The following is a 27216-nucleotide window of genomic DNA, read 5'->3' as shown; positions in this document are numbered from 1 at the left end:
CCTGAAATGAATGTCCTTACCTGACCCTGCCAAGCTGCCTTTCCAACTTCAGGTCTGGACACTCCCTCAAACGGCTCCAGCCCTCCCAGCACCCCACACTGAAGACCTGTCTCTCTCCCCACTCACTCCATCCCTCCATCTTTCCCGGATGCAGTGTGGGGCTGAGAAGGAACCGTTAGAGTCACAGGTCCCAGTTCAAATCCCATGCCTGGCATTGACTGGCTAGATGATCTTGAGTAGGTTCAAGCCCCCGTTTCCTCCTTGTAACTGGGGTAATAATACCCACCTCACAGGGCTGTGAAGACTTCAACAGCAAGGAGTGCTGATAGGTTGCTACTCCTTTCGCCGTGTAAAACCACGTGAGTACTATCAATCAGCTGGAACTTGTTTCATAGAGAAGGATTTTGAACTAGGTCTAAAAAACTAAGATACACAATTCCCCAAATTTTAACATGTATTGAGCACTTGGCCATATGCTAGGCATTGTCAATTCCCCCAACTTCTCATAACCATTAGTAAAAATAAGAATAGCTAATATAATTATTAAACTCCTTCTGCTAGCCATGTGCCAGGCTCTTTACAAATTGTTCTCCACTTATTTCTCACAAACCCTATCAGGTGGATGCCATTATTCCAATTCCCATTTTACAGATGAGGAAACTGAAGCATGAAGAGGTGAAACAATTTGCTCAACGTTTCACAAGTAGTGAGTGGCAAGGCCTCCATCCTGCATTTGAAAATAGGAAGTTTCAGACACAAGTAGCTTGACTCCAGCGTCCATGCTCTGCCTGAATTATCTAATTTAATCTTCACACCTGCCAAGCTCTACACTAACGGATTTACATAACAATAGGTGACATTCGCTGTGTATTTGTAGAATCCAGGCCCTGAATGAATCGTTTTGAGCGTATTATTCGTTGAAACCTCACAAAAGCTTGTAGACTCAGATGCTATTATTATCCTGGTTTTATGGGTTTGAATAAAGCGAGGTTCACAATTGATTCAAAGTCACGCATTTTAACGGTGAGCTGTAAATTACACCTACAATTGTCCAACTCTCTTCTGCCCACCAGCCTGGTCATCTCTAGCCACACCCTCCTTATTTTTCTGCTTTGATCTCTCTGGGCCTCTGGCTCTCGCTTCGCCCTTAAACAGGCCCCGCCCCTTCAGCTTGAGTCCCCGCCTACTGGGCGGTGCCGTTTCCGAGCCTGTGGAAAGGCCCGGGGTTGCAGCTGGTCCCGCCCTCACCCTTAGAACCTATTCTGATTTGTTCCGGTGCCGGGGACCGGGAGAAGGTGACACATCTATTGGCTGACGGCATCTTCAGGGCAGTAAACGGAAAAGGCCGCCTACCGGCTTTCGCACGGTTTCTTCTGGGAGTTGTAGTCTCCGACGCTCCATTCCCGGGGTGGCGCCGGTCGGACTCCGCGTCCCAGCATTCCCTGCGCGAACCCTGGAGCACTTCCGCCCCGTTGTGAAGTGGGTGTCTCGGTGGGTGAGTCCGGGTGGCGGGGCGGGGGCATCGGAGACTTAGGCTCTGGGCTGGAGACTTAGGAGGATGGTGTCACAGGGGCCGGGGGCGGTGTGAGCGGAGAAAGAAGCTTTTATGTGTGGGTGGTGGGGTGAGGGGCGGTCAGAGCATGAAGCGTCCGGAGGTGGGAAGGGTCATCGAGGGGTTGGGGATGAGGAGGGAACCAGAGGGCTCTGGGAGAGAGGACGGGCTCAGGGCTGTGGGTGAGGACACGGAGAGAGGTTCTGGAGGTGGGAGAGCCTAGAGGGGCCAGGGGACCACAGAGGGCAGGAGAGGGGGGTCGGGGGCCCAGGCAAGAAGTGGAGATAAGCGGGCCTGAGCTTGCAGCCCAACCTTACAAATAACGTACCAGCCCCTACCTGCCCTGACACTTGGTCTGATGGTTGTGACTTCTGGAGCCCGGTGGGCGGGGCCAGCTATTGTGTTCTGTCCCACAGGGCACTTCTCATGCCCGATGGACGCGAATGGCACCGACCTCCAGGCGCCCAGGCGCCCTCCGGGTTCTCTTGCTTTCTTCCACTCCAGGGATCCTCAGATCCTTCCGTTTCCTTCACGTGTCTGGAACCTGCCCTTTCCTTGTCGGGTTTTGGCCGAAGCCTCCATCTTTCACCTCTCAGCCTGGACAAACGCAATGTGACCTGTTTAACCCCCAAATCTGATGATGCCTTCTGCTTTAAAAGCCTCCATTGGCACTCATGACGGATAGAATTAAGTCCAAACATCGCAGCCCGATACTCGGGGTCCTTCCTAAACGACTTTGCAGCCTAGTCTTTTCGTGCCCCACACTCCAGAGCTACCAAGCGTTTCCCATTTTGGGGGGGAGGCTGTTTGGTTTCCCACCTTTGTACATGCTGTTCTGACACACTCCCTCCCCTTTCTCTGCCAAGAGAACGATTCTTTCTTCAGGAACCAACTCAGATGTCACTTTGTTCAATTGCCTTAAGCAGTTAAAGTCGCCCCCCCCCCCCAACTCTTTACTGCACTTTCCACATTTGATCATCATCATCATCATCATCATCTGTGATTCCTTTTCTCTCTTCCACTAGACTGTAAGCATCTCCAGGACAGGAACAGTTTCTGAGTCACCCCTGTTTCCCAATAAATACTTGGTGAATGTGCGAATCAAGACCATCCAGGGTGAGCTTTGCTACCTCAGGCTGAAAGGTGCTACTTCCGGTGGATTTCCCGGGGCGTGAGTTTAGTCTTCTTCCTCTCATGGCTGTTTTTGCTGGAAGCTGATTCAGGGCCTACAGGGGTTTAAGCCAGGCCCCGGATTCCCCTTCCTGTGCCTGGCAGACATAGCTAATTGGCCACAGCACGTATTCACATGGGAGTCAGAGTCCTTAACACAGTTGAATGACGTTGGTGCTTTAAATGAATCCTATCTGCCTGCTTTCTCTGCTTTATGCCCTGAAGTGTAAGGTCAGGCTGCTTAAGCAATAGCTTGGACCATCAGCCAAATGAGCTAGAAAGCTTTCGGGAACTCCCAGTTTTTTTCTCTTTGGAGGTCACAGACCAGCCTTGGCTTTCCCATGGGACTGGGGCCCATCTTTTCCATCCCACTGCTTTCTGGGTGGGTTCTTCATGTCCACGTCCATACTCACTGCCCCAGGAGCCAGGATGCCTCCCCGCTCCCCTGGGTTTATAGAGGGATCTTGATTTCGACAGCAGCCAGCACCTAGCCCTCATAACTTAGGGGAATCTGTACTCTTTCTAGGTTTTCCAGGAGATTGGAAGGGACCTTTGAGATCGCTCAGCTAAAAGGTGGCGAAGTGACAGCCCATGCTGAATGAAGCCCGTCGTCTCACTCTGCTTAACCCTCAGGGTGTTGGAAACAATTGTGAGTAGGTGGCCAACATTTAAAAACCTAGAATTCTGACTTCTCTTAGAAAAATTAGAAGGCCTGTGGACACTGGGCCATGGCCCGTTGGTCCTCTGTAGTGGCCACAGTCCCCACTCCACTCATATTCTCATTGACACTGCCAAGCCTCTCGCCACTTACATTTGTGGCCGCTGATTTCAGTCTCCTTGTCCTTTTGCTCTACTCCCATCGTGCTAACGGGGGAGCCTGGCGTAACTGAGTAGGGTCAGGCTGTAAGCTGCAACCTGGAGAGGCTGCAGGAGCCACTTGACCTGTCCCAAGTCACACAGCTGATAAATGGCAGGAGTGGAACCAGCACCCCGATGTGCTCACTCCTGCCTCAGTGTTCCTCCCACTCTCCTCCATACCATCTTCCCAGGACTTGGGATGACTGGCAGACCTAGAGCAGGCTGTGTGGTGTGGCTAAAGAAATGACTGGAGGAAACGAACCTGGGCTTAGAGCAGTGATGGCGAATCTTTTGAGCTCGGCGTGTCAGCATTTTGAAAAACCCTAACTTAACTCTGGTGCCGTGTCACATATAGAAATTTTTTGATATTTGAAACCATAGTAAAACAAAGACTTATATTTTTGATATTTATTTTATATATTTAAATACCATTTAACAAAGAAAAATCAACCAAAAAAGTGAGTTCGTGTGTCACCTCTGACACGCGTGTCATAGGTTCGCCATCACTAGCTTAGAGTCCAACTCTACCACTTGCTGGTTGTGTAACCTTAAGTGCATCTTTTTTTATAGAAACTCAGTCCCCTCCCTGTGTATAGACTGAAGATATAGTGGAGTCATACCTCCCAGGATCATGGTTTTCTACAGGCAGCATGGAAAGTGATCATCATATTTAGCCAAAACCACAGTCATCTCTCCGGCAAGGAGCCATTAGAAACCAGCACGCTCTCTCTCAGTAAGCTGCCCGGCACAGCTGGGTTTTCCTGAACACGAGGTGGAGGAGTTGGCCTGTGCCTAGGGACCATGCTGAAGCAAGACACTGCCCACACTCAGTGGGAGAGGGGCCCGAGGGAACTGAGACCAACCCGGGACCAGCAGAGTCCCGGGAGTCATCACCACATGCTCTCTCGGGAACAGACACGTAGTGGGTGGAACTGGTGCACTGTTTAAATCATGTCTGTCCTTCCTTGTTTGTATGGAGTTTCATACGTGTACGTTACAGATCAGGGTCAGGCAGCTCAGCACTCATGGCACTTCACTGGCTTGCCTGGAAGACTCGGTGAAGATGATGAATGTCGAGCACTCAGCCGGGCCTGGCACCAGGGGCACACTCTGAGGTTGCTGATTCGAGAGAGGACCTAGGGGTTCCTGGTGGTCTCAGGGCTGAGGGGTGCCCTTGTCCATGTCTTTCCTGTCATCTCTGTGTGAAGTCACTCGGCTGTTGGCTGGCTGTGTTGACCTCCCTCTGGATAGGCTGCTATTTGTATGTCAGCAGCAGAAAATCTGCAGGTTTGTATTTAAAAACAACCTTTGGGACTTGCAAGTCTTCCCAGAAGAAAATACCTGTTACCTGAGACTCTGGGCTTTGGGCCTGGGAGGCAGCTAACTGCCTGTTTGTTGTAGTGTTCCTTCTGTGCAGGAGCACACACTTTGCTCAGTGATTGTCTCTTAGTAGACTAACCTTTGTGAGGGTAGAGATTGTTGATCCTAGTTCCTGTCGGTTCTCTAGCTCCCAGTACAGTGCAGGGGACATAGTGGGGTTCTGCAGATGACTGGTGAATCAGTCCTCGTTTGAGAGAGAGACACAAATGTGTTTGGACTAGTGCATGATTAAAGCTATGGTTTAAAAAAAAAATCATGAAAGGTTAATTCTTTAGCGTGCTATAAATTATGGATCTTCCATAGCCCCTTAGGTTTTTAATGTACCAGCTTAACTGTTTTAATAAAAGTCAACAAAAGTCCAGTGGCCCTGCTGGGTTGGGCCATTGGAAGACACTGGGCTGGGCACTGTGGATACAGAAATGAGTAAGATTCAGCACTGGCCCTAGTAATGCAATGGAATGGGGAGCTGTCAGATCCACGAGCAGTAACTACAGTAACGCAGGATAACAGAGGTTAGAGGTTTGTGCCAATTGCTTGGGGAGCACAGAGTGGGGAGGCGATTCTTGGAGAGCAGTGGTGGGGGCAGGGCATGATAGCACGTCAAGGAAGTCTTAACAGGGAAGGTGACAGTGAGCCGATAGCTGAAGGACGAGCAGGAAGTTGTGCTCCTAGCCTCTCCCTAACTATGTGGCGGTCTGTAGGGCACACCTTGCCTGTTTCTAGACAGTCCAGTCAGATGACCTAAAATCAAAATGCCACCCTCCCTCCAGTCTCCATTCAGCCATGTCGTTCCCACGTGGAAGCAACTGGTAGCCTCCTCTGAGTGGCATTTTTATGTCATCTAGATTTGTTGGGAGCGACACAAAGGGCTCATTTTCCCAGATAACCCAGCCTGAGTGTGGTCAGAGTCTTCATTGTGTAAAAGCAGCAGCTTCAGACGTTCACTCAGAAAGCATTTGCTGAGAGCCTCCTGTGTTTAGTGCATCCTGCTTATTGTGGGTGTGGGGGAGTTAAGGGTGTGACAAAAAAGAGAACTAAGCTATATTCCCTGCCACCGGTGTGGCTGTAATCTCTCTGGGGACACACATGTACACTCGCCCCTCTGATACAACCTAGACAGTGGCAAGGGTCACAGTGATGGAATAAAGAGAAGAGAATTCCTTCTGGCATGAGGAAGGCCATTCCTTCTTTATCTAGTTTGCACAGGAAGGGCTTAACGTAATCCTTGCTTCATGGCACATCCCCATCATTAGTTGACCATTATTTCACTGTGTATGGAGTGCTTCCTGTGTGTGCTGAGCTGTGATTGGTCCCTCTGGAAGCCTGTGATCTAGTGGGTAGATAATTAGAAGGTCTGATGTGGGTAACGATACAGGAAACATGAGGTGGCGCGGAAGCTTGCGGCTGAGGACTGAATCTTGGGAAAGGACAATTTAAGCTGAGCCCTAAGTAGGTGAGGAAAGGGAAGAGGCTGTTCCCAAAGGAGACGCCAGCACGTGGGAGGGTGCAGAGGGCAGCACGATGTCGGAGCTGCAAGCTGGAGCCACCATGACTGGTGGGAGCGCGGTGAGGAAAGGAGGTTTGTATTTGATCCTGAGGGAAATGAGAGGTCACTGCAGGGTGTTTAGGAGGGAAGCGACATGGTCAGAGTTTGATCTAGTCTGGTTGTGCAAAGAATGGGTCAAGGGTGAGAGGAGTGAAGGCAGGGACATGAGATAAAATGCTGATCAGGTGATAAATGTGATGATTTCTCTGGACCAAGGTGGTGGCCTTGGGGATGTAGATGGTTAGAAGACCAAGTGGACACAGTCTGGTGATGAGTTGGATGTGGGGGATCTTAGAGAAAGGTGATGACCAGGTTCCTGGTATAGGTGAGTTGATGGAAGTCGTGTCTTTTTGTTGTTAATCCTCAGCCGAGGGTATTTCCCCTTGATCTTTAGGGAAGGGAAGGGGAGAGACAGAGAGAGAGAAACATTGATGTGAGAGAGACACATCAATCGGTTGCCTTCTGCATGCGCCCTGACCAGGATTGGGGGTTGAGCCTACAACTGAGGTATGTGCCCTTGACCAGAATTGAACCTGGGACCCTTCAGTCTGTGGGCTGCTGCTCTATCCACTGAGCCAAACCAGCTAGGGCTGGTGCCTTTTTGGATGGAGAGCTCCAGAGAGACAGACCTTCAGGAGAAAATGATAAGTTCAGTTTTTGACCCATTGAGTTTGAGGTGCCTAAGAGACAGCCAAGTGGAAATGTCTTACAGGTGGTTGGATTTGGGGGTCTTGAGACAGGTCCTGGCTGCAGTGTTGGGAGTCACAGAGATGGTGAGAAATGACAAACAAGTACAAAGTGAGAGAGGGATTTTGCAAGGGGAGCACCTTTAGGGGAAGACTAAGGCTTGAAGGCCCAGAAGAAAGGCCTTCTGGAGGGGTGATGTTTATCCCGACGCGAGGGAAGGCCTGACTTTGGACATGGGTAGAGGGGGGAAGGCTATGCCGGGACCAGATCACAGAGGCTCTGACGCCAGGCTCAGGCGTTTGGCGTGTCCCAGCGGGTTTAACACTGTGCTGTCTTCCTTTGTTGTGCTGGCTGCTGGTTGCTGGTGCCAGATTGTGGTCCAGCTTCCTGCTTATGGCACAGGGGCATCACTCGGCACTCCACCCATCCAGGGGCAGTGGTGGGTGTGAGGAAGGGAGAAGGTGAGGCTCCTGGTCCTCTGCTCACTGTCCTTTATCTTTCTGCCTTCAGAGCCTTGGAAAGCATTTCCTCTCCCAGGAGCCCCGAGAAGGACACACCGTAGATGCAGGAAGACGTCGGATGAGGACAGCCCAGCTGAAGTGAGGCGTCCAGGACAGAGCATGGCTGTAGCCCTGCAGGCCCAGGCCCAGGCGTCTCCCCCACCAGAGCTTGAAGAACTCCTGGTTGTGAAACTGGAGGAGGACGCGTGGAGATCAGAGTCCAGGCCTCGGGAGAAGGACCATGGCCCTGGCCCCGGCCCCGAGGCCTCCCGCCAGCGCTTCAGACAGTTCCAGTACAGGGACGCGTCGGGACCGCACGAGGCCTTCAGCCAGCTCTGGGCGCTCTGCTGTCGCTGGCTGAGGCCAGAGGTCCGCCTCAAAGAGCAGATCCTGGAGCTGCTGGTGCTGGAGCAGTTCCTGACCATCTTACCCAGGGAGGTCCAGGCCTGGGTGCAGGCGCGCCACCCTGAGAGCGGCGAGGAGGCGGTGGCCCTGGTGGAGGATTGGCACCGAGAGGCCCGGGCTGCAGGGCAACGGGTGAGGCAAATAGCCGGCCTCCCTGACGTGGTCAGGCAGGCAGCGGGCTGTGACTGGCTTAGTAATTTCCACAATAATAATTATTATTGTTATGGAGCAGCTGACTTCTATTGAGCATGACCATGTACCAGGAATGTTCTAAGTCAGCAGTTCTCAACCTGTGGGTCGCGACCCCTTTGGGGGTCGAACGACCCTTTCACAGGGGTCGCCTAAGACCATCGGAAAACACATATATAATTACATATTGTTTTTGTGATTAATCACTATGCTTTAATTATGTTCAATTTGTAACAGTGAAACTGGGGGTCACCACAACATGAGGAACTGTATTAAAGGGTCGCGGCATTGGGAAGGTTGAGAACCACTGTTCTAAGTGCTTCCCATGTATTAGCTCATTTAATCCTGTCAACAATTTAATGAGATAGGTCCTATTATCCTAGTTTTGCCAGTATGGAAACTGAGGTGGAGCAAAGACGGTAATTGGCCGTGAGGTAGAGGCAGGGTGTGAACTGAGACAGTCTGACTCTAAAGCCAGCATTCACAGCCACTGCTCTGAACCCTCCCCGTGCTGTGTTCACAGAATTTGTATGGTTTTATACTTAATAGAGTCTTTTCACATATGCGATTGCTTTGGATGCTGATAGCAGTAATGTCAGTATAAGAAATAGCATTATTGTCCCTGTAATTTATAAATTCAACCAAGTCCCTAAGAGTCAGGTGGCTCAGAAAGCTCGTCCCTGTGAACCACAGCCTGAACCCAGGTCCTCAGGTCCCCGGGTCATCATTCTACCCCCTCAGACGCCTCATCAGGAACCTAGGAATGAAAACACCTCTGAGGCATGAGGCTCACACAAAACAGTGACTGACATTTATTGAACATGCCCTGTGTGCCAGACACTGTTCTAAGGCTTCTGCGTATGTTGCTTATCTAGTCCACCCTGCACCCCAATAAGGTAGGTACTGTTACCATCACCATTTTTCAAATGGTGGACAGAGACTCGGGTAAGTAACTTGTCCAGATGTACACTGAGAGGAAAATATTGCGGATTTAACGCATAGTCTCAGCAGTTTGCAGCCTGAGGGCTTGTTGTCATACGTGAGCCGTCTTCGGGTCTTAAAAAGGGCCTGTTAATCCCTAGATCACCACTGTCCCCTAAAGAACACTTTCTGCCCTACCAAGACTGGTCTTATGGGGCTGACAATTGGGAACGTTGCCCGTCTGTGTGTAGGAACTGGAACTGTGTGGAGAAGAGACCCGGTTCTGGAAGGCAACGCGGGAATCTCAGAGCTTTCAGCGGCAATCAGCCCAGCACTGGCCCGAGAGGTCGCCCCAGAGGCCGTGGGTGAGGAATCTGGGCCCGGACCTTCCCACGCATCTCGACTCCAAGATGGTGCCCCAGGCCCTGAAGGAGAGTGGTGAGTACAAAACTCAAGGAACGTCAAGGAAGGCGGGTGAGGGTGGTGAGGAAGGGTGCATGGGGAGGAGGGATGTATGAATTCCAGGCAAGGGGCAGAGCAGTGTCTGATGGACTCTGAGAAGCAAGGCAAGTACGCAAGCACCGCAGAAGAAGGCGAAGTTCCCAGTGACGGCTCGTCCCCTCCAGACGAGTCAGCAGCTTCAGGCTGGCCGGGGAGGTGGTGACCCTCGGAGTTCTGGGCTGGCATCTCCCACAAGGCACCTCACTCCAGGCAGCTTAGGAGCCAGGACTCTCGGAGGGAAGGAAAGGGAGACTTGCACCGACTGGGGAGAGTCTCAGCTTGCCCCGAGCACGGCTTTGGAAAGCTGGACCCAAGCGGGTGGTCTGTGGAGACCAGAGCTTGGGTTTCAGGGACTCTTTCTTCTTCTCAGCTGTCCTCACTCCCCGAGTCCCTACTCTCCCAAGGACGGGGAGCGTTGGAGATTGGGCGGTGACAGCTGAGTCCCAGGTAAGCCGCTCTCTGTTCTCCCCTTCCTGTCATTACTGCCCCTTCGCTCCACTTCTTCCTCTATGGCCTCCCCTCCGCAGAAGGCCACAGGCCTGGGTGTCAGATCTTGCCCCTTTTCCCCGGTCTCTGGGCTTCTCCTTGGTCATGCTGCTCCTTACGATGCTAGACTCACCCCGTATCCCCGTGCTTCCATGACCTTTTCTGGGGCCCACAGGGTTTCCCAGGCTGTTTTCCAGGGTCAATGGCATCTGAGGTCCCTCTTTTGTCCACCTCTCAGGAAGCCCGGGGCCCTGGCAGGCGTGCCGAGAAGGAGTCTCACAAGGAGCCCCCCGGAGACAACCGTGGGAACGGCGTGCCCCTGGGTAAGGAACTGGTGCCCTCGGAAGAAGGTGCCGGGCCCCCAAACCCTCAGTTCCCAGAGCGTTCCGTCACTCCCTAAGTCTCGTGCCTCTGTGAAGTCAGTGGATTGCAGACATAGGAAGAAGACAAGCTTTTCGTAGCCAACACTGTGGTGGCAGGGGTGGAGCGTGGGGAGGAGTCGGCCGGGATGGAGGCTGGCAGGTTGGCTTCCAGAAGCCTCGCCTCTCAGGGCTCCTTCCCTTCATTTCCCAGTAAATTCACCACAGTGCAGGGCTGGGCCCTGCCTGCGGTCACAGAAACCCAGGCTTCCAGCATCAAACCGGACCCAGCACGCAGGGCGGGCTGACCCAAGCCCGTGAGGCTGAGGCTCTCAGCCACAGTGAGGAGTGCATCTCACAGGGCTCAGGAGGCTGGAAGCCCCTGTGATCGAGGCTGGAAGCCCCTGTGATCGGGGCTGGAAGCCCCTGTGATCGGGGCTGGAAGCCCCTGTGATCGAGGCTGGAAGCCCCTGTGATCAAGGCTGGAAGCCCCTGTGATCTGGGCAGACTCCTTTCTCTGTAGCCACATCTGCACGGGAAGCCAAATAGTAACGAACTGCTTCCTGTTGGGTACAGACACGTGAGGGAAGAGCAGAAGGGGCAGGGATAGGTCTGACTCACTCCTGTCAGTGAGGCGAGGCACCAGAAGCTTGTTGGCTGCTCGCTTGACAGTGTGACCCCCTTTACACGTGGTGTCTGGTGAACGTGGTGCCCAGAGGCACTAACTGGGAAACGCTGAGCTAGATAATCCTTAGGCCTCTTCTAGTGTTAAACCCTATTTCTAGTTTTGTTCAAATACTTATTTAATTAAAGGCTTTCTATTCGTTAGGGTTGGGAGTGGTTGGAACAGCAGTCCTTTAGCTAAGTGTTATAAAAAGTAAGGACATTTATTTTCTCACATAATGGGAAGTCCAGAGGAGGGCATGCTCCAGCCACGGTACAGAGGGCTCAGCAACATCACCTCTCTGCTCTGCACCCTCAGTCTCAGCTTCACATGAAAGCTATTGTGTGTCAGAGTCAAGAGATGGATGCCAATGACAATTGAGGCCACATATTTCCTAGTAAGACAGACAGATACACACACACACACACACACACACACACACACACACACGGAGGGAGACGGAATGAGAGACCTGTCCTCCGACCATCGGGTTCATTCTGATTGGGCCAGTTTAAATCACATGCCCATTTGAGGACCAATGACAGTTACTTTTTGTATGATCTGTTTCATTACAACAAAGAGAGCAAATGAACAAAGCTAACAGGTCAATGACCATTTCTGGTGAAGTGATCCTGTTACCTCTACTTCCCTCTCTAACCCCCCAGACATGTGTTGGGCTTAGCCTGGGAGGTTCTCATTAGCCTCTCGTAGGGAAATATGGTGGACAAGCACTCTGCTCAGTAAATAATTTCTGTCATTTCTCTTCTTTTTGTATAGGAGTTTTAATTTCAAAACCAAATATCATCACCCAGCAAGAGCAAGGACCAGAATTCTGGGGTCCGAGTCGTATAAATTCCGGAAAAAGGCGCATTGCAGATTACAGCCTGGATAATGAGCAAATAAAACCAGCCCCAGCCCTGGTCTGGAGGGACTCTCAGGCCTGGGAAGAACAGTACCAATGGGACGCGGAGGACATGAAGGTGTCGGGCGTGCACTGGGGCTATGAAGAGACCAAGACCTTCCTGGCAATTTTGAGTGAGTCTCCTTTCTCTGAAAAGCTCCGGACTTGTCACCAGAACCGACAGGTGTATCGGGCCATTGCAGAGCGGCTGAGGGCACGAGGCTTCCTGCGGACACTGGAGCAGTGTCGCTACAGGGTCAAAAACCTCCTACGGAACTACCGGAAAGCCAAGAGCAGCCACCCACCGGGGACCTGTCCCTTCTACGAGGAGCTGGAGGCCCTGGTGAGGGCTCGGACAGCCATCAGAGCCACAGACGGCCCAGGAGTGGCTGTGGCCCTGCCCAGGCTGGGGGACAGTGATGCAGAGATGGAGGAACAAGAGGATGGGAACTGGGAGCCAGAGGAAACGGCAGAAGACTGTAATGGTGATGACCTGGCCACTGGCGAGTCCGTCCAGGGGCCCAGGATTGCAAGGGGTCCGGCTCTATTCCAGAGTCGTATTGGTAAGAACACAGGCATTTAATTGGATCCAGTATCCAACCCTCCTACTAGTCAAACCTCTGCTCCCCAAGCTCAGGGCACAGAAGTCTGGATTGATGCTACTGGAATGAGGCACTAAGTTCCTCCAGTCATCCTCAGACTCCTACTCTTCTCCTGTGATCAGATCTCATTGTGCAAGTTTTCTTAGCTATAGAAACAGTCCTGAGGGACTTTAAAGAGCAAATTCAGTATTTCCCAAAGTGTGTATGGGGATGATCACAAGTTGCACGAGTAAACTTTTAATTTTAATGTGTATGAACACATCAACTATGGTTTCACAGACAGTAAAATTAGATAAAGATATTGAGTGAAATATTTAACAGATAGAGCAGAAATCAAGACAGTATATAGTTGAGTAATCAGTGTTTGGGAAATAGCCAAGTCACTGTAAAAGTGGGAACACGCCCAGCCGGTGTGGCTCAGTGGTTGAGCATTGACCCATGAACCAAGAGGTCACCGGTTCCATTCCCAGTCAGGGCACATGCCCAGGTTGCGGGCTTGATCCCTAGTAGGGGGCGTGCAGGAGGCAGCCGATCGATGTGGTTTCTCTCTCATCAGTGTTTCTATCTCTCTAGCCCTCTCTCTTCCTCTCTCCCTAAAGTCAATAAAAACATATTTTTAAAAAAGTGGGAGCACTGAAGCCTAAGAGATGAAGTGTCTTATCTCAGGATCTAAGTGAGGCAGGGGCAGAGTCAGGGTTAGAGCCCAGGACTCCAGCCTCCTTTTATGTGGTGTTTCTCCCTGGCTGCATCATGACCACTTCCTTTTCCTTCTTCCACTAAAGAGGAAAGAGCAACCTCAGTTGGCCTCTAATGCAAGATTATTTGACCTCCATTCATGTCTTTAAGGATTCTCAGTTTCCATATTTGTTAAAAGGAAAATTCATGAAAGTAAGCAGAGGACATGTATTGAATTGATATAGAGAGAGTCTCTTGTATCCCAATTGCAGGCCTTTCCCTGAACCAATCAGCTGAAGCCAGGGGGTAGGGTCACCTGGTATAATATGGCCACCTAAGTCCTTCCCTATAGCCAAGGCTCGTAGGTGTTAATAAATCTCTTAGAAGGGATTGGGGTGGGAAGCTCTGGCACAGCCCTGAGAGGCAAGGGTATGGTTGGTGCCCAGGTACCTGGACAATTTCTGAGGGGCAGGTGACCCTGATCCCTGATGACCTAGGCAAGTCTTATTAAATCTCACAATTCTGACCTCTTCACTCCTGACAGCAGGTGTGCACTGGGGCTACGAGGAGACCAAGGCCTTCCTGACCATTCTCAGTGAGTCCCCATTCTCTGAAAAGCTTCGCACCTGTCACCAGAACAGTCAGGTGTACCGGGCCATCGCAGAGCGGCTGTGTGCACAGGGCTTCCTGCGGACACTGGAGCAGTGTCGCTACAGATTTAAGAACCTCCTTCGAAGCTACCGGAAAGCCAAGAGCAGCCACCCACCAGGGACATGCCCCTTTTATGAGGAGCTGGACTCACTGGTGAGGGCGCGGACTGCAGTCAGAGCCATGGGGAACATCAGAGAGGGAGCAGGCCTTCCTACATCTGGGTGGAGCAGCACAGAGGCTGACGACCAGGAGGCCTGGGATGAGATGGCAGATGAAAATGTCATCAAACCTCCAACCCCACGTCCTAAAACCCCACACACTGGTAAGCATGGGATAGTTGGATGCCCACAAAATCTGCCGGCGTGCAGATAGAGTGAGGGAGCCTGGCTCCTTATCTTGTTTCTGGATTAAAACAATGGAATTGAGTAGAAGGATCTGTGCTTTGCTCAGATTATGTCTAGTTTAGTGTAATCCCCTAAATGAGATAAGCAGTCAGGTCTAGATTTTACTGCGATTTCGTTGAGCACTTATAGAGTTTATTCAATCTCATAGGACATAGGACATAGTGATTTTTCTAGAAGAAGGTGTTCATTATCAAATAGTGGAATAAAGGAATTGGCCAGGGAGACTGGCTGGCTGTTTGGTTGGGGCTCATGGCTCCCTTGGTGGGGTCACCAGGTCTCAGACTCCTTCCCTCAGCTTTGCAGGTCACAAATGCATGTATGCACCCAAACTTGATCAATTTCATGTTAGCCAAATTCATAAGACACAGGATATAGATATGTAAATAGACACCAACTAATGAATGAAAAACCACATTTCTTCCCATTTTTTCAGGTTTTGAGATGAGTCATGAGGATGAAGGCCAGAGTTCAGAGCAGGATATTTTTGAGGATTTGCCTGGAGTGTTATCAAAATGTCCTCCAGAAGTTGTTTGCCACCCTCACGATTGGGAGGAAGGCAGTGAACATGAAAATGAAGTTGAAGAGCAGGCAGGAAATCCACCGCAGGAACTGTGGGAAGAATGTTCTTCTGAAGAAGACTTAGAAAAACTTATTGACCATCAAGGCCTGTACCTTGCAGAGAAACCCTACAAGTGTGACACATATGTGAAAAGCTTCAGTCGGACCTCCCACTTCATCGCTCGCCAGCAGACGCACACAGGTGAGAAGCCCTACAAATGCCTCAAATGTGGGAAAAGCTTTAGTGACCGCTCCAACCTCAATACCCACCAGAGAATTCACACTGGAGAGAAGCCCTACGAATGCTTCGAATGTGGGAAAAGCTTTAGCGATCACTCCAATCTCGTCACCCACCAGAGAATTCACACAGGGGGAAAGCCCTATAAATGTGGGGCATGTTGGAAAAGCTTCAACCAGAGCTCCAACCTTCTGAAACATCAGAGAATCCACTTGGGAGGAAATCCTGACTATTGTAGTGAGCCTGGGGAAAACTTTGGCCAAAGGCCCTCCTTTAGTGCTCACTGGTGGAACTTGACAGAGGAGACAACTCCTGAACAACCTCAAAGTGCCAGTAGGAACTTAGATTCTCCTGGACCGTACAGCACCAACTCAGGGGAGAAACTTTATCGGTGTTCTGAGTGTGGAAGAACCTTCTCCAAGAGCTCTGCCCTCATTAGTCACCAAAGAATCCATACAGGAGAGAAACCATATGAATGTGCTGAATGTGGGAAAAGCTTCAGTAAGAGCTCCACCTTGGCTAACCACCAGAGAACCCACACTGGGGAGAAGCCGTATAAGTGCATGGACTGTGGGAAGTGCTTCAGTGAACGCTCCAAGCTCATCACACATCAGAGAGTGCACACAGGAGAGAAGCCCTACAAATGCCTCGAGTGTGGAAAATTCTTCCGTGACCGTTCTAATCTCATTACTCACCAGAGGATTCACACAGGAGAGAAGCCTTATAAGTGCAGAGAGTGTGGGAAATGCTTTAACCAGAGCTCCAGTCTTATTATTCACCAGAGAATCCACACTGGGGAAAAACCCTACAAGTGCTTGGAGTGTGGCAAAGACTTCAACAATAGCTCCCACTTCAGTGCCCACCGGAGAACCCATGTAGGAGGGAAAGCGTTGTAGAAGACAACTCCCCCACAACAAAAGAGAAAGGTGTATTTAAATCTCCCAAGATTATCAGATGTTTGGTAGAAAGAAACATTCCCAGTTTTTAAGCTTGGTGTATACCCAGGGAAGTTATCTCGATATAATCCAGGTAATTTGGGAGAGAATTACAAATGCTAAGGATCCAAATTTGTGATTTTTTTTCTCCTGTAAAACATCTCCACTCAGTCCTCAGGCTGTCCTTACATTTGCTGTCATTTAAGGGCTTTCTCAGTGTTTGAGCCAAACTGGAAGCATAGGGGATTAGAGGCCAATCACTGGTCCTGAGCAGGGATTGCAGACCTCGCTGTGCCTTCACACTCTCCGTGTGTACACATCCCCCATCGGCACACATCAGTCTCCTGCATGGCAGTCTCTAGTTGGGGCGTATCCTCAGAGAATTTTGAGACTCTGGTGAGAGAAAAGGCCACCATGAGCTCAGCAAAAAGGAGGAACGACAGTTACGTATTACTCATGTTACCAAGTCAGTGCTAATGATAGCAAAAATAGCCGGTATTTATCAAGCATTTACTGTTCGGCAGGCTCTCTGCTAAGCACTTTATATACTTGATCTCATTTAATCCTCACAACAGCCCCAGGAAATAGGTACTAATATTCTCCCCATTTCCCAGAAAAGAAAAGCGAGGCTTGGGAGACTGAAGTAACTAGCTTGGGTCATAGCTGAAAGTGGCAGAGGCGGGATCCAGCCCGACCTGTCTGCCCAGAGCCTGAGGTGTTCCTACCACCATGGAGAACCCCCCTCATGTTGGGGCAGTAACTCGGGCCAGGATCTCAAAGCACTTTGTAGACCACACATCCTGTTAACATTTCTCTGTGAATCTAAAGGTGAAAGGTTTGGGGATGTTGATAACTGGCACTGGGCTCTGAGCAAGGATGAGTGATTCCCAAAGCACTAGATGTGAATTTCCGTCTTTACAATGACGGGTGAGAGCGAGAGGTGGGCTGAGATTGGGAAGCACATGTAGCCAAAGTGACGTTGATGAGACGGCTGTGGCCAGGGAAGGGGGTTGAAGCAGCTCCCTTTTCTCCGCGAGTCAGTCCTGCTCCTTGTTCCCTTTGGGTAAATCGTTAAGCTAAACCTTGCAGAAAGCTGGGCCTCCTCACCTGTTCGCATCCCGGTGTTGCTCCCGGGCCCTTTCCCTCGTGGCCGGGCAGAAGCTTTGTTCCTCATCCAGACTCTGTCCTAGCCCCGCTTCTCCACCGCTCTGTTCACTCCGTTCCGTTTGTGTCTACCACGGTGTGCGTGCTGATGACTCCCAGATCTGTCTCGTGCCCTGGGCTCCCCTCTTAGGAGCCCAGTCGCCTGCTGACCAGCCCTACTTGGGCGACTCCTGGGCTCCTCCAGCTGCCATGTCCACCTGTTGCCAACTCCGGCCGCCAGCTCAGCACGTGCATGTACACACACCCGGACTCACAAACATTCCCTCACACTGCCTCAGGGAGCCTTACACTCTCACATCCCAGACCCTGTCCCGCACCCACACTTCTCCCTTCTAAGGGCATTTTCCAATTGGGCTGTGGTTCTCCGGCTGCCGGGGCGGAGTTGGTATCTATAGTCAGAGACAGTCCCCTTACCTTAGTTTTGATCCCACTCTCCCTTTCCACATCCCTTAACATTCCCCCCTCCCCAACACACCCAGTAGCCAATGCCAATCTTACTTTAAGCCCCTGCCACAGTCCACTTCGGGGGTTCGTGCTGCATTTAGTGGTAGGTCAGGGAAGGCTGTGCAGGAGAAGGGAGGTTCAAGCTGGGTCTTGGAGCTCCCACTTCAGCCTGTGACAGCTCCCAGCTGGTTTTACACCCGCAACATCAGTATCAGCACTCACACACACACACCACCATTCCCCCCTTGCTCTGATTTTAGGCAAGTCGGGAATTCCCTCCAAGTGCACATTCTGGGGGGCGGGGAGGGGGGGAGGGAGGGCGTGTAAAGGTGCATTCCTCCTCACCTCGCCATTCCTTCCACCACCCGCCCTGCAGCGGAGCGACAGCCTCTCCTCTCCTTCCGGTGCACCTTTCACCTGGCTCATGCCAGGAACCCTAGAAGCGGCCTGTGCCCAGGGCCCCCATCCTGTGCTGCGAGCAGGAAGAGGCAGCAAGCTCCAGAGGCCCCTCTCAGGTGCGGTCCGTTCTCCCATTTCTCAGGGCTGAGCTGCTTCCTTCTAAGAGCCACCTGGTTAAGTCAAGAGCAGAAGATTTTGCCTAAACTTGTACAAGTAGAATAGGCATCCACACAGGCATAGCCTTTCTTATCAGGGCACTGTTAGCAAAGCCTTTTGCATGTGAAGATGATTCTGATCATGTCTGCCGCTGCAGGTCCCGGGGGGAAGACAACACAGGGAAGCTGGACATTTGTGACGGACGCTAGCTTCTGACTATGGAATGAAAATGGGTTCAGGTTTGGCCACCCAGGGCTCAGAGATTCAAGGTCTGATTCTAAACACACATCAGCTCTCTTGGGCTGCAATTTGTGCATCAGTTCCTGGCTTCGGTTTATGTGGCTTTGTTTTCACTTCCTTATCCCTTGTTTTCCTACGATATTAAGTACATTTCTTAAATCTTGTAAAAACCCATTTTGGGATAAAATGACCTGATAATTAAATTATACTGATTAAACTGCACACGCGTACACACACACACACACACACACACACACACAGGTGGGGGGATGTTTGGATTCTCTGGCATCTCCCTGGTTACACCAAAAGCAGGGAGGTAAAGAGGAGGGCAAACGAGTGAGGCCCAGGCTGTCAGGGAGGAGGGGCTCAGGCCTCAGTCCCCTTGTGCTAAATGGCCATCTGTCTTCCCCCGTTCTCTCTGATTCTAAAGATGTGGCTGAAGGCACATGGCCCAGGAGCCATTGCTTTTTGCCTGTGACAGGGCTCTGGCCTGCTGGACTTCTCCATGCGCCTACGCTGATACATCTGTGCTGGGAGATCTGAGGCACCTGGGATGCACATAGCACAGGGCCGATTATGGATAAAGGGGAGGAAGGTGCTCCCAGCAGGCCGACTCCTCCCTGGCTCTGCTCATTTGCCTCCCAGTTCAGGAACAGAGGCCATACACTTTGTACCTGAGAAAGGGGGGGGGGGGGCATTCTTCCCTCCTTGCTCCACCCACTCCCTTCAGGTAATACTCAGAAGCTTTGTAGCTCAAGGCTGAAGTTTTCTAATAATTGTTTACTCTTTATCCTTGTTGAATGGCGTATGGGTAACACTTTGCCTTTTAGCTTCTATTATCCTTGATTCTGATTGTGAATTAGGGGCGGGGAGATGGAGAGAGAGAGAGATCAGAATTTGACATGATTTTGATCAGAATCCACTGGAAACTTTCTTCCTATAGGAGTCAGAATCTCCAGTGCAGGTTCTACTACAGCAGTGGTTAGAATGCACTCATGTTCTACACATCGTGGGGCAAAGATGACATCGGGGAGGCAATAAGTCATGGTCTCCCTGAAGAACAGGGGCTTTGTTTACACGTTTTCCTGTAACTTGTTTGTAGCAATTGCTTCACCACTGACCAGATCCCCAGGGCCTGCGTCCTGGAGACAGGACAGAGGCCATGGACTCCCCCCCATCATGTGCTTTCTGTTAGCCATGGTTTGACCACATGTACAGCAGGGCCCAGAGGTCACTTACAAAATCATGTTCATCGTCTCAAGTGTCAAAGCTGACCAGCCAACCCAGGCAGGAACAAGAATTCTTATCACTCTCGATAGCCATCGAGCTGGCTGTGACCAGTCCAACTGAGAATGTGATACGGGAGAAAAACCCGGCCTGAGGGACATGCCCGGGGGCCTGGGCTGGCTATCTGTTGGCCCCCATGTCAATAGACCCCTGAGTGCTCTTGCCGCCAGAGTTGGGGGGGGGGGCAGGAATATGATGGGCAGGGGCACCTAGTCCCCAGGTAGGCAGCAGGAGTCACCAGGCGAGCTCTGGACATCCTTGGGATCTTGGGATTGAGGTCTGAAGACAAGGTGTGAGACCTGATAGATACAGGGCTCAGAAAGCTTGAGGAAGGAGCCAGATTCCAGCTCTGGGAGTTGGCCTGCACTCTTCACTGTGAGAACATTTGAAAGCTCCTTCGATGCTAATCTCACTTCCTGAACATGTACCTGCGTTCACTGAAGACTTTTCCCTTGGTGCTTCTTCCTTTGCACCCCAATGCTTGTCAGCACCCTGGGTGACTCAGCCATCTACAAGAGGGCCATATGGTCTTTGACCTCATGGGTGCCTGTGCCACTCCATCTCAGCCACATTTGTCCTCGAACCCTTCCCCCCTTCATCTAATCAATTGAACGAATCCAGACACTAATCTCTTCTGAGCTCCAGATTTGCATAACTAAGTGTTTGGGGTCTCCTCTGGGACTCAGCAGGTCCATATTGATGTTCCCCCTGAGCTGGTTCCCCAGCCCTCCTCCCCTTCTTCTTCCTCCCAGTCGAGAGTATCATCATCCGTCCAGTTGCTCAGGCTTTGAGAGTCACCCTTGAATCTCTTCTGTCCTTTCTCTCTCTGTCCAACCACCTAGGCATGTGAAAGAAATCTCTAAAAGACATCTTGAATCTACCCATCTCTATCCATTCCATTGGTGGGAATGTAAAATGGCATGGCCGTTCCGTTGCTCCCGTCTTCGTCCTGGCTAGCATCACCCACACCTGGTTGACTAGTTAGCAGCTGCCGCCTAACTATTCTAGTTTTACAGTGTCCTTCTCAGTCTTGTTCAACAGCGTTGGGCCTGAATTTGGCCTTGATGCCAACATGGTGATCCCTGGTTTCTTGTTTGCATGTACCGTCTGTTCCTTTGCCCATTCCTCTATTGTTGATGATGCTTCCTTTGTGAAAACTAACAAGAACAACACAACTGTAGCTATGAAGTTTCTTTACTTTAGCTCCAAGCCATCCACGTGGTAATGGTCTGCCCAGTTGGCTGTAGGAGTTCCAGCATTGCCCATATCTGGCCCCAGAGTGTGGGTATGAGAGCTCCCCGCTCTCCCCCTCCCCTGCTGATAGCCAATGTTCTGAACCATGCGGAAGGTAGGCTTGTTCCCTTGTTTTCAGCTGTTTTGAATCACCGTGTTTCAGGAATACCTCCTGTCACAGCACTGAGTTGAGTTTTACTTTGTGATCTAGCCTGAAAACCTTTTTCGGTAATAGGTGAATTACGCCTAATTATATTAAATGATATAATGGCTGTGTTTGTTTTCCGACTTGTCATATTAGCTTTTTACTTTTCGTCTCTATGAGTTTGACTACTCTGAGTACCCCATATAAGTGGGATCATACAGTTTTTGTCTTGTTGTGAATGGTTCATTTCACTTACTGTTCTCAGAGCTCATCCATGTTGCAGCCTGTGTCAGATTTTTCTTCCTCTTTAAGGCTAATATTCCATTTATGTCTGTCACGTGCTCTTTGTCCATCCATCAGCTAACATTTGGGCTGCTTCATCTCTGACTATTAAGAACAACGTTGCTAGGAACACAGCAAACTGTGCATGTACTGCTGCGCCTTTGCCCAGTCCTCTATTGTCGATGATTCTTCCTCTGTGAACACGAACAACAACCACTGTAGCTACAGTTTCTTTACAAATATGTATTTGTGATCCTGCTTTCAATTCTTTTGGGGATATCCTCAGAAGAGGAATTGTTGGATCATATGTACAGTTATTATAATTTTTTGAAGACCCTTGATACTATTTTCCAAAGTGGCCAGGCCATTTTACATTCCCATCAATAGTACAGGTTTCCAATTTCTCTACATTCTCAGCAACACTAATTTTATTTATTTACTTTTTGATAATATCTATTTTAATGGGTGTCAGGTGTTATCTCACTGTGATTTTTGACTTACATTTCCCTAATGATTAATGATGTTGAACATCTTTTCATGTGCTTATTGGCCATTTGTATATTTTTTTTGAAGAAGTGTCTCTTCAAGTCCTTTGCCTATTTATAAAATAGGGTGTTTTTTGTTGTTGTTGTTGTTGAGTTGTAGAAGTTCTTAAAGTACTGCGTATTAATCCCTTGTCAGATATGATTTGCAAAGTATTTCCTCCCATTCCATAGGTTGCCTTTTCATTCTGTTGATTGAACAGTTTTACATTTTAAGGACGTCCAATTTATCTATGTTTTTTTCTTTTGCTTGTACTTTTGGTGTCATATCTGAGAAATCCAATGTCTTGAAGCTTCCCCCCGATGTTCTCTTTTATAGTTTTAGGTTCTATGTTTAGGCATTGGATCTGTTTTGAGTTAATTCTTGTGTATGGTGTATCCACTATCATTTTTGCTAGAAGTTCCCAACACATCATGGAAGTAACACAAAACAGTTAAAGAGATTTCTACGTTTCCACAGTTGGCTTTTAGTACCAAATATGTCTTTCTTCTCCTTCCCCAACAAACACTTGTCCCTACCCATAAAAAAGACATAAACATGTAAGAAAACAAATGCAAAAATTTATATTTTATTTGAATTCAAAAAATTTAAAATTGCTTTCAAATTCAGGAAAGTACCATAATGCAGGACCCCAGGGGGAAGCCTCATATACAGAGACAGATAAATTAAATGTATATACTGCAGACAAGCCAAGGTGTGTAGATTACATATTTACAGCACTTGATGTTTTCTGAAAACCATATTTATACATTTTATTACATTTACAAAAAAGGCTTCCACTACCGTTTACCTACAATAATGAAAAAAAATTTACACCTTTCTTTCTTTCTTTTTTGGTACTGTACAAACTTTGTATAATAAAAATATATCTCTGTACAAAAGATTTTTTTGTTTGTTTTTGTTTTACTTTTTTCCCCCCCACATGGGATGGTGATGGGTGTGTGATGTGGATGGTGGGTGAAGGGTCCTGTCTGCCCTGGTCCCTTCCAAGCCTCTGGAGGTGGAGAGAAAATGCCAGAGGTGGGAAGGGCAGTGCACAGCAGGGTGCTGGGTACCTCACCAGCCTGGGCTCCAGGGGCACCTCCTAGGACTTCACAAGGGGACACAGGAGGGGGGCAGAGGCGGGGCTGGAGGAGGAGCCCACCGGTTGTCTGAGAGGAGGGTAAGAAGGGGAAGGGAGCAGCCAGAGAGCTTCCTGCATTTGTTTCCAGGGAAAGAGACGAGCGTGGGGTGTGTCCTCTCCCACCAAGCCCAGGGATGCTGTGTGGGCCGTGCTGGCCCCTGCTGTGGCCAGTCCCAGTGGCATCTGCCGGAAATTCACTTCCCACTTTAGCCAATCTTTACGTGAGTCAGATCTTTTCACTGTTTCAACCCAGAATTTGCTTAAGGACCAAACACGTTTGTATGTTTCTATTTGTCATTTCAAAATGTGATACAGACTTCTGAGGCCAGCAGGTCACATATGCACACGCGTGTAAGCCCATGGGGACCTTCCCAAGGACAGAGACAGTGGCTCTAAATGTCACAGTTTGATTCCTAAATTCGTTAGATTCCCAACAATACTTCTATAGAACTCATTAATGACCAGAGCATAAAGAAACTCAAAATAAATCAAACTCCCCTGCAAGGGCTGCAGGGTGTCTGTCATCCACTCCATCCTCTGGACCCACGGGCACCCAGCTCCTCCCTCCGTCTGCTGTGGCAAGGTGCGCAGGGCCCTGGGCCACCAGCTCCCGGAGGCAGGGGCTGGGTCCTTGTCTCGTTGCTGCCCAGGTGGGGAGAACGGAACCCAGAGAGGACACGCAGGCCCCCTGCCTGGCCCCTCCGCTCTGGCCAGTCCTGCTGCAGGCATTCACCTACTGCTCCCTGTCTGTGTCCTTCCAGGACCTGGGTTTCTGGCCGCCGTATAGTGGACTTTGGAGTTAGAACCATCTGGGTTTCATCCTGACTCCACACTTCACGTGGCTTCCATCTCTTCACCATTCTGGGCTCCTGTTTTCCCATCTATAAAATGGGGATCATAATTCTTACATTGTAGGTGGTGGAAGGCCTAGAACCGAGACTCCTGAGGCGTCAGGCACTTATTACACTGCAGTGTGACTTTTCGGCCACTGGGGCAGGCTTGCTCTCCTGTCCCTTCCAGCACCTCCAGATGCCTGCAGACGTGGCATCCGTCTGGGCCACACACTTGTTTCTCTTCTTTGTCCACTGACAGCCAGACTTGGCCTTGGGCTTGTGGCCAGATTCCTCACCCTTCTTTCCAGCGCTGCCCGGAACCCAGACGACTGTTTAACTCACTGGGATTAGAATGCAATAAACTGAGGTTGGAAAAAATAAGCTGATTTCCAAGCTGTTTCTTAAGGTGTTTTTCTGCCCTTGGGGTAACCCCTGCTGTCACCCTGCGGCTGGACCGCTCATTTGTCCAGGGCTGGTGTCCGCTCTGGGGACTGAGCACCGCGGATGCATCCGCTGACACAGTCACTGGGTTCTGACCGCCCGGTCAGAGCTGGGCAGCGCAGGTTGGTTTCAATGCTTGGTGGTGCCTCCTCCTCTCCCCCTCTTCTCTGGGCTTGTGGGGAGCATGGGGCACCCCTCACACCCGTTTCTGATTTCTGAGCTTCTGTGGTCTCCACAGACGCAAATGTAGGAGGTGTGTCTGCTCTGCTATGGCAGGCCGCAGGCTTCCTTCCTCTCACAGTCCCTCTCCCTGTACTGCCCCCACCAGGGCACAGCGGGCTCCTCTCCAGGGCGCGGGAGCAGAGGGCGGCGGGGCGAGGGCCCAGGTCCAGCAGCAGCAGACACGGCGGAGGGACGGACGAAGATGGGCACTGGGCACTGGGCTCAGGGAGCTACTTCTGTGCCCTGGAGAACTGGGAACAAACAGATCACACCAGAGTTTGTCAGACAAGAGAGGCAGTGGGGGGGGGGGGGGGGGAGCAAAAGGAGGCGAGAGCAAAGCTAAGAAGGAAAAAGGGGAAAGAATGAAAGACAACTAGTTGCCCTGACCCTGATCTTTGATTTTTAGTCTTCCTAACCGAGGGTGGGGTGCCGGGACCCTACCTCCCCACAGAGAACATTTATTTTCCGGGCTGGGCCGACCTGTCCGATACACACAGGGGACCCAGGGCCTAGGGACCACCATGCTTTCAGGGGCCAGGGAAACGTTTTAAATTTACTTTCAAAATCAGAAGGAAAAATGAACATAATAATAATGAATATTCATAACGACTCCTGCTTAGACGGTACTCATCTTTGTAAGAGCTATAAAGTATCACTCTTCACGTGTGCAGTTTTGAGTGAAGGAAGGGTCCATGGAAGTCAGCACAGCCCTGCCCCTGGCCCCTCCTCACCGACCCCATCGGCCTCCGTGACTTCCCTGCGTGGGGTTTTTATTTTAACTTCAAACTGTTCTTGTCAGGCATCACTGGAATTTGTGACCCCATCATTCATTTTAAATGTATATGTGTTCACAGTGGTTTTATGCCCCCAATCCCTGAGCCAAGCACCGTTCCTGTGCTGGGCACGCCGATGTGGGCGGAGGCTGCTGCCCAGCCTGGGAGCCGCCACCCCTGATGGCCCAGATGGCACCCAGGCACCTGAGACCCAGCGGAACCCCAGACGCGGAGCGGGGGTGGGGTGTGTGCAGGTCATGGGCCATTCTCGTTTTTGTCCTATACTGTTCGATAATGCTGCAGCTCCAAGTGCAGTCATTACCAATCTCCTGAAAGGCCTGATTTATGTTGTCAGTATGTCACTTTTTATTTTTTGCTTTCTGGATGCAGGAGTTCTGAGTAGGAAAATGTCAAGATGGAGCGTAAAGATGAAACCTTAGAACGATTCTGGCATGTTAAAATGACCCCCCTGGAACCACTTCTCCTCCTTCGTTAAGTATTTGCTCAGGGTGGATGTGACAGGATGCGCGCACAGGTCCCGGTCCTCCCGCTCCCTCTCACCGGCGGCTGGAGGCGGGGCTCTCGGGGGCAGTGGGGGCGGCAGCAGGCCTGGGGCTATACCGCTGTGCACACTGTGCTGACTGTGAACTCCGCCTCGGTGGCCACGATGTCTGTGGGCTGGATGTTGCGGTCGTACATTGGGTTCTCAAAGGTGGCCCGGACACTTGTGTTCTCGTGGCCAGCATAGCCATTGAACGGAGCCTTGGGTCTTCTCCTGGGAATGAGGGAAAGGACAGACTCAGGTCTAAAGTCGGACAGAGGGAGAGGGAGGCAGAGGGAGGGCAGGGAGGTTTCAGGTCACAGGTCAGGAAAGCTCTGGGTGGGCTGGGGCCGGGCGCGTCTGGTCGCCCTCCCGCCCAGCTGCCTCCTTCCTTCCCTGTACCTGTGCTTGTAGAGATAGAGCACGAAGCCTGCAATGATGAGGGCGATGAAAGGCACCAGGATTGCGGCGGCCACCGAGCTGCTGTTGGAGGCAAAGTGGCGGCCCATAGACTCCGGGTCTGACTCCAGCAGCCTGAGGTCTGCAAGTCCCAAAGCATAAACCTTAGGTCAGAGTCACAGCCTGGGAGTGCGGCCCCAGGCGGTCACCATTGGGAAGTGCGGCTGCGGTTGGCTAGGTCCCTCCTCCTCGCCGCCTTCCACACACACACACACACACACACACACACACACACACACACACACACACACACACACACACCCAGACCTTCCCGGGAGAAGGGGCCCACGGGGGTCGGTCAGATCGTATGTGAGGACAGCGTTTGGTCCTGGGGGAGCCAATCTGCGGGAGAATCTGAAACTATGTCGCAGAATAAAATCTTAAAAGGGTGCAGCCATTTAGAAGTTTTGAAACTTTCTGGGCCATAGAAGCTTTGGGCCATGGAACTTTACAAGAAAGTGAAAATATGAAACGGATGCATGAGGACCTGCTCTGGGGCCACTGAAGTTTCTGTCTCTGGAAGGTCTCCCCTCCTTTGCCTGCCCCTCCCCCCACAAGACTGGGGGGCTCAGAAGAGCGCAGTGGGACACCCTTGCCACCTGACTGAGGCTGAAGCTCAGAGAGGAGACAGGGAGTCCGCTGTGGAGCCAGAATCAGAACTCGGTTTCCTGAGGTCTCTCCGTGTTTGAGGCTGAGGGGTCAGGCATTTGAAGGGCTGCTGCAGGGAAGAGAGTGCAGTTCATGGGGGC

General features: G+C 50.8%; 2 protein-coding genes across 14 annotated transcripts in view; one reads left to right on the top strand and one right to left on the bottom strand.

The window, feature by feature from the left end:
• Positions 1-1391: 1391 nt before the first annotated feature.
• ZSCAN20 (zinc finger and SCAN domain containing 20) lies at positions 1392-16314 on the top strand. 13 transcript variants are annotated; one of them, XM_059690286.1, is made up of 10 exons: positions 1413-1495; positions 3249-3371; positions 6723-6831; positions 7704-8230; positions 9460-9646; positions 10080-10156; positions 10434-10518; positions 11996-12682; positions 13941-14369; positions 14885-16314. In XM_059690286.1, the coding sequence occupies exons 3-10, from the start codon at positions 6744-6746 to the stop codon at positions 16141-16143; spliced, it is 3339 nt and encodes a 1112-aa protein (XP_059546269.1). In that variant the 5' UTR covers positions 1413-1495; positions 3249-3371; positions 6723-6743; the 3' UTR covers positions 16144-16314. The 13 variants fall into 13 exon arrangements, with proteins under 13 accessions (XP_059546277.1, XP_059546266.1, XP_059546269.1 ...); XM_059690285.1 differs by lacking the exon at positions 1413-1495 and adding an exon at positions 2578-2668; XM_059690283.1 differs by lacking the exon at positions 3249-3371 and having other exon boundaries at positions 1405-1495.
• A 6476-nt stretch (positions 16315-22790) lies between these two features.
• The window catches only part of CSMD2 (CUB and Sushi multiple domains 2), a 565161-nt gene continuing 560735 nt past the window's right edge, over positions 22791-27216 (bottom strand). Inside the window, exons 67-69 of the mRNA XM_059686241.1 lie at positions 26411-26549; positions 26029-26242; positions 22791-24945 (exon numbers count right to left, since the gene is read on the bottom strand). Of these exons, the coding sequence (XP_059542224.1) occupies positions 26083-26242; positions 26411-26549 (299 nt within the window). The 3' untranslated portion in view covers positions 22791-24945; positions 26029-26082. The remainder of the gene's footprint in view (positions 24946-26028; positions 26243-26410; positions 26550-27216) is intronic.

This window comes from Myotis daubentonii, chromosome 3, assembly GCF_963259705.1.
Source record: "Myotis daubentonii chromosome 3, mMyoDau2.1, whole genome shotgun sequence".
Taxonomy (NCBI): domain Eukaryota; kingdom Metazoa; phylum Chordata; class Mammalia; order Chiroptera; family Vespertilionidae; genus Myotis; species Myotis daubentonii.
This window is presented reverse-complemented; position numbering and strand designations above follow the sequence as displayed.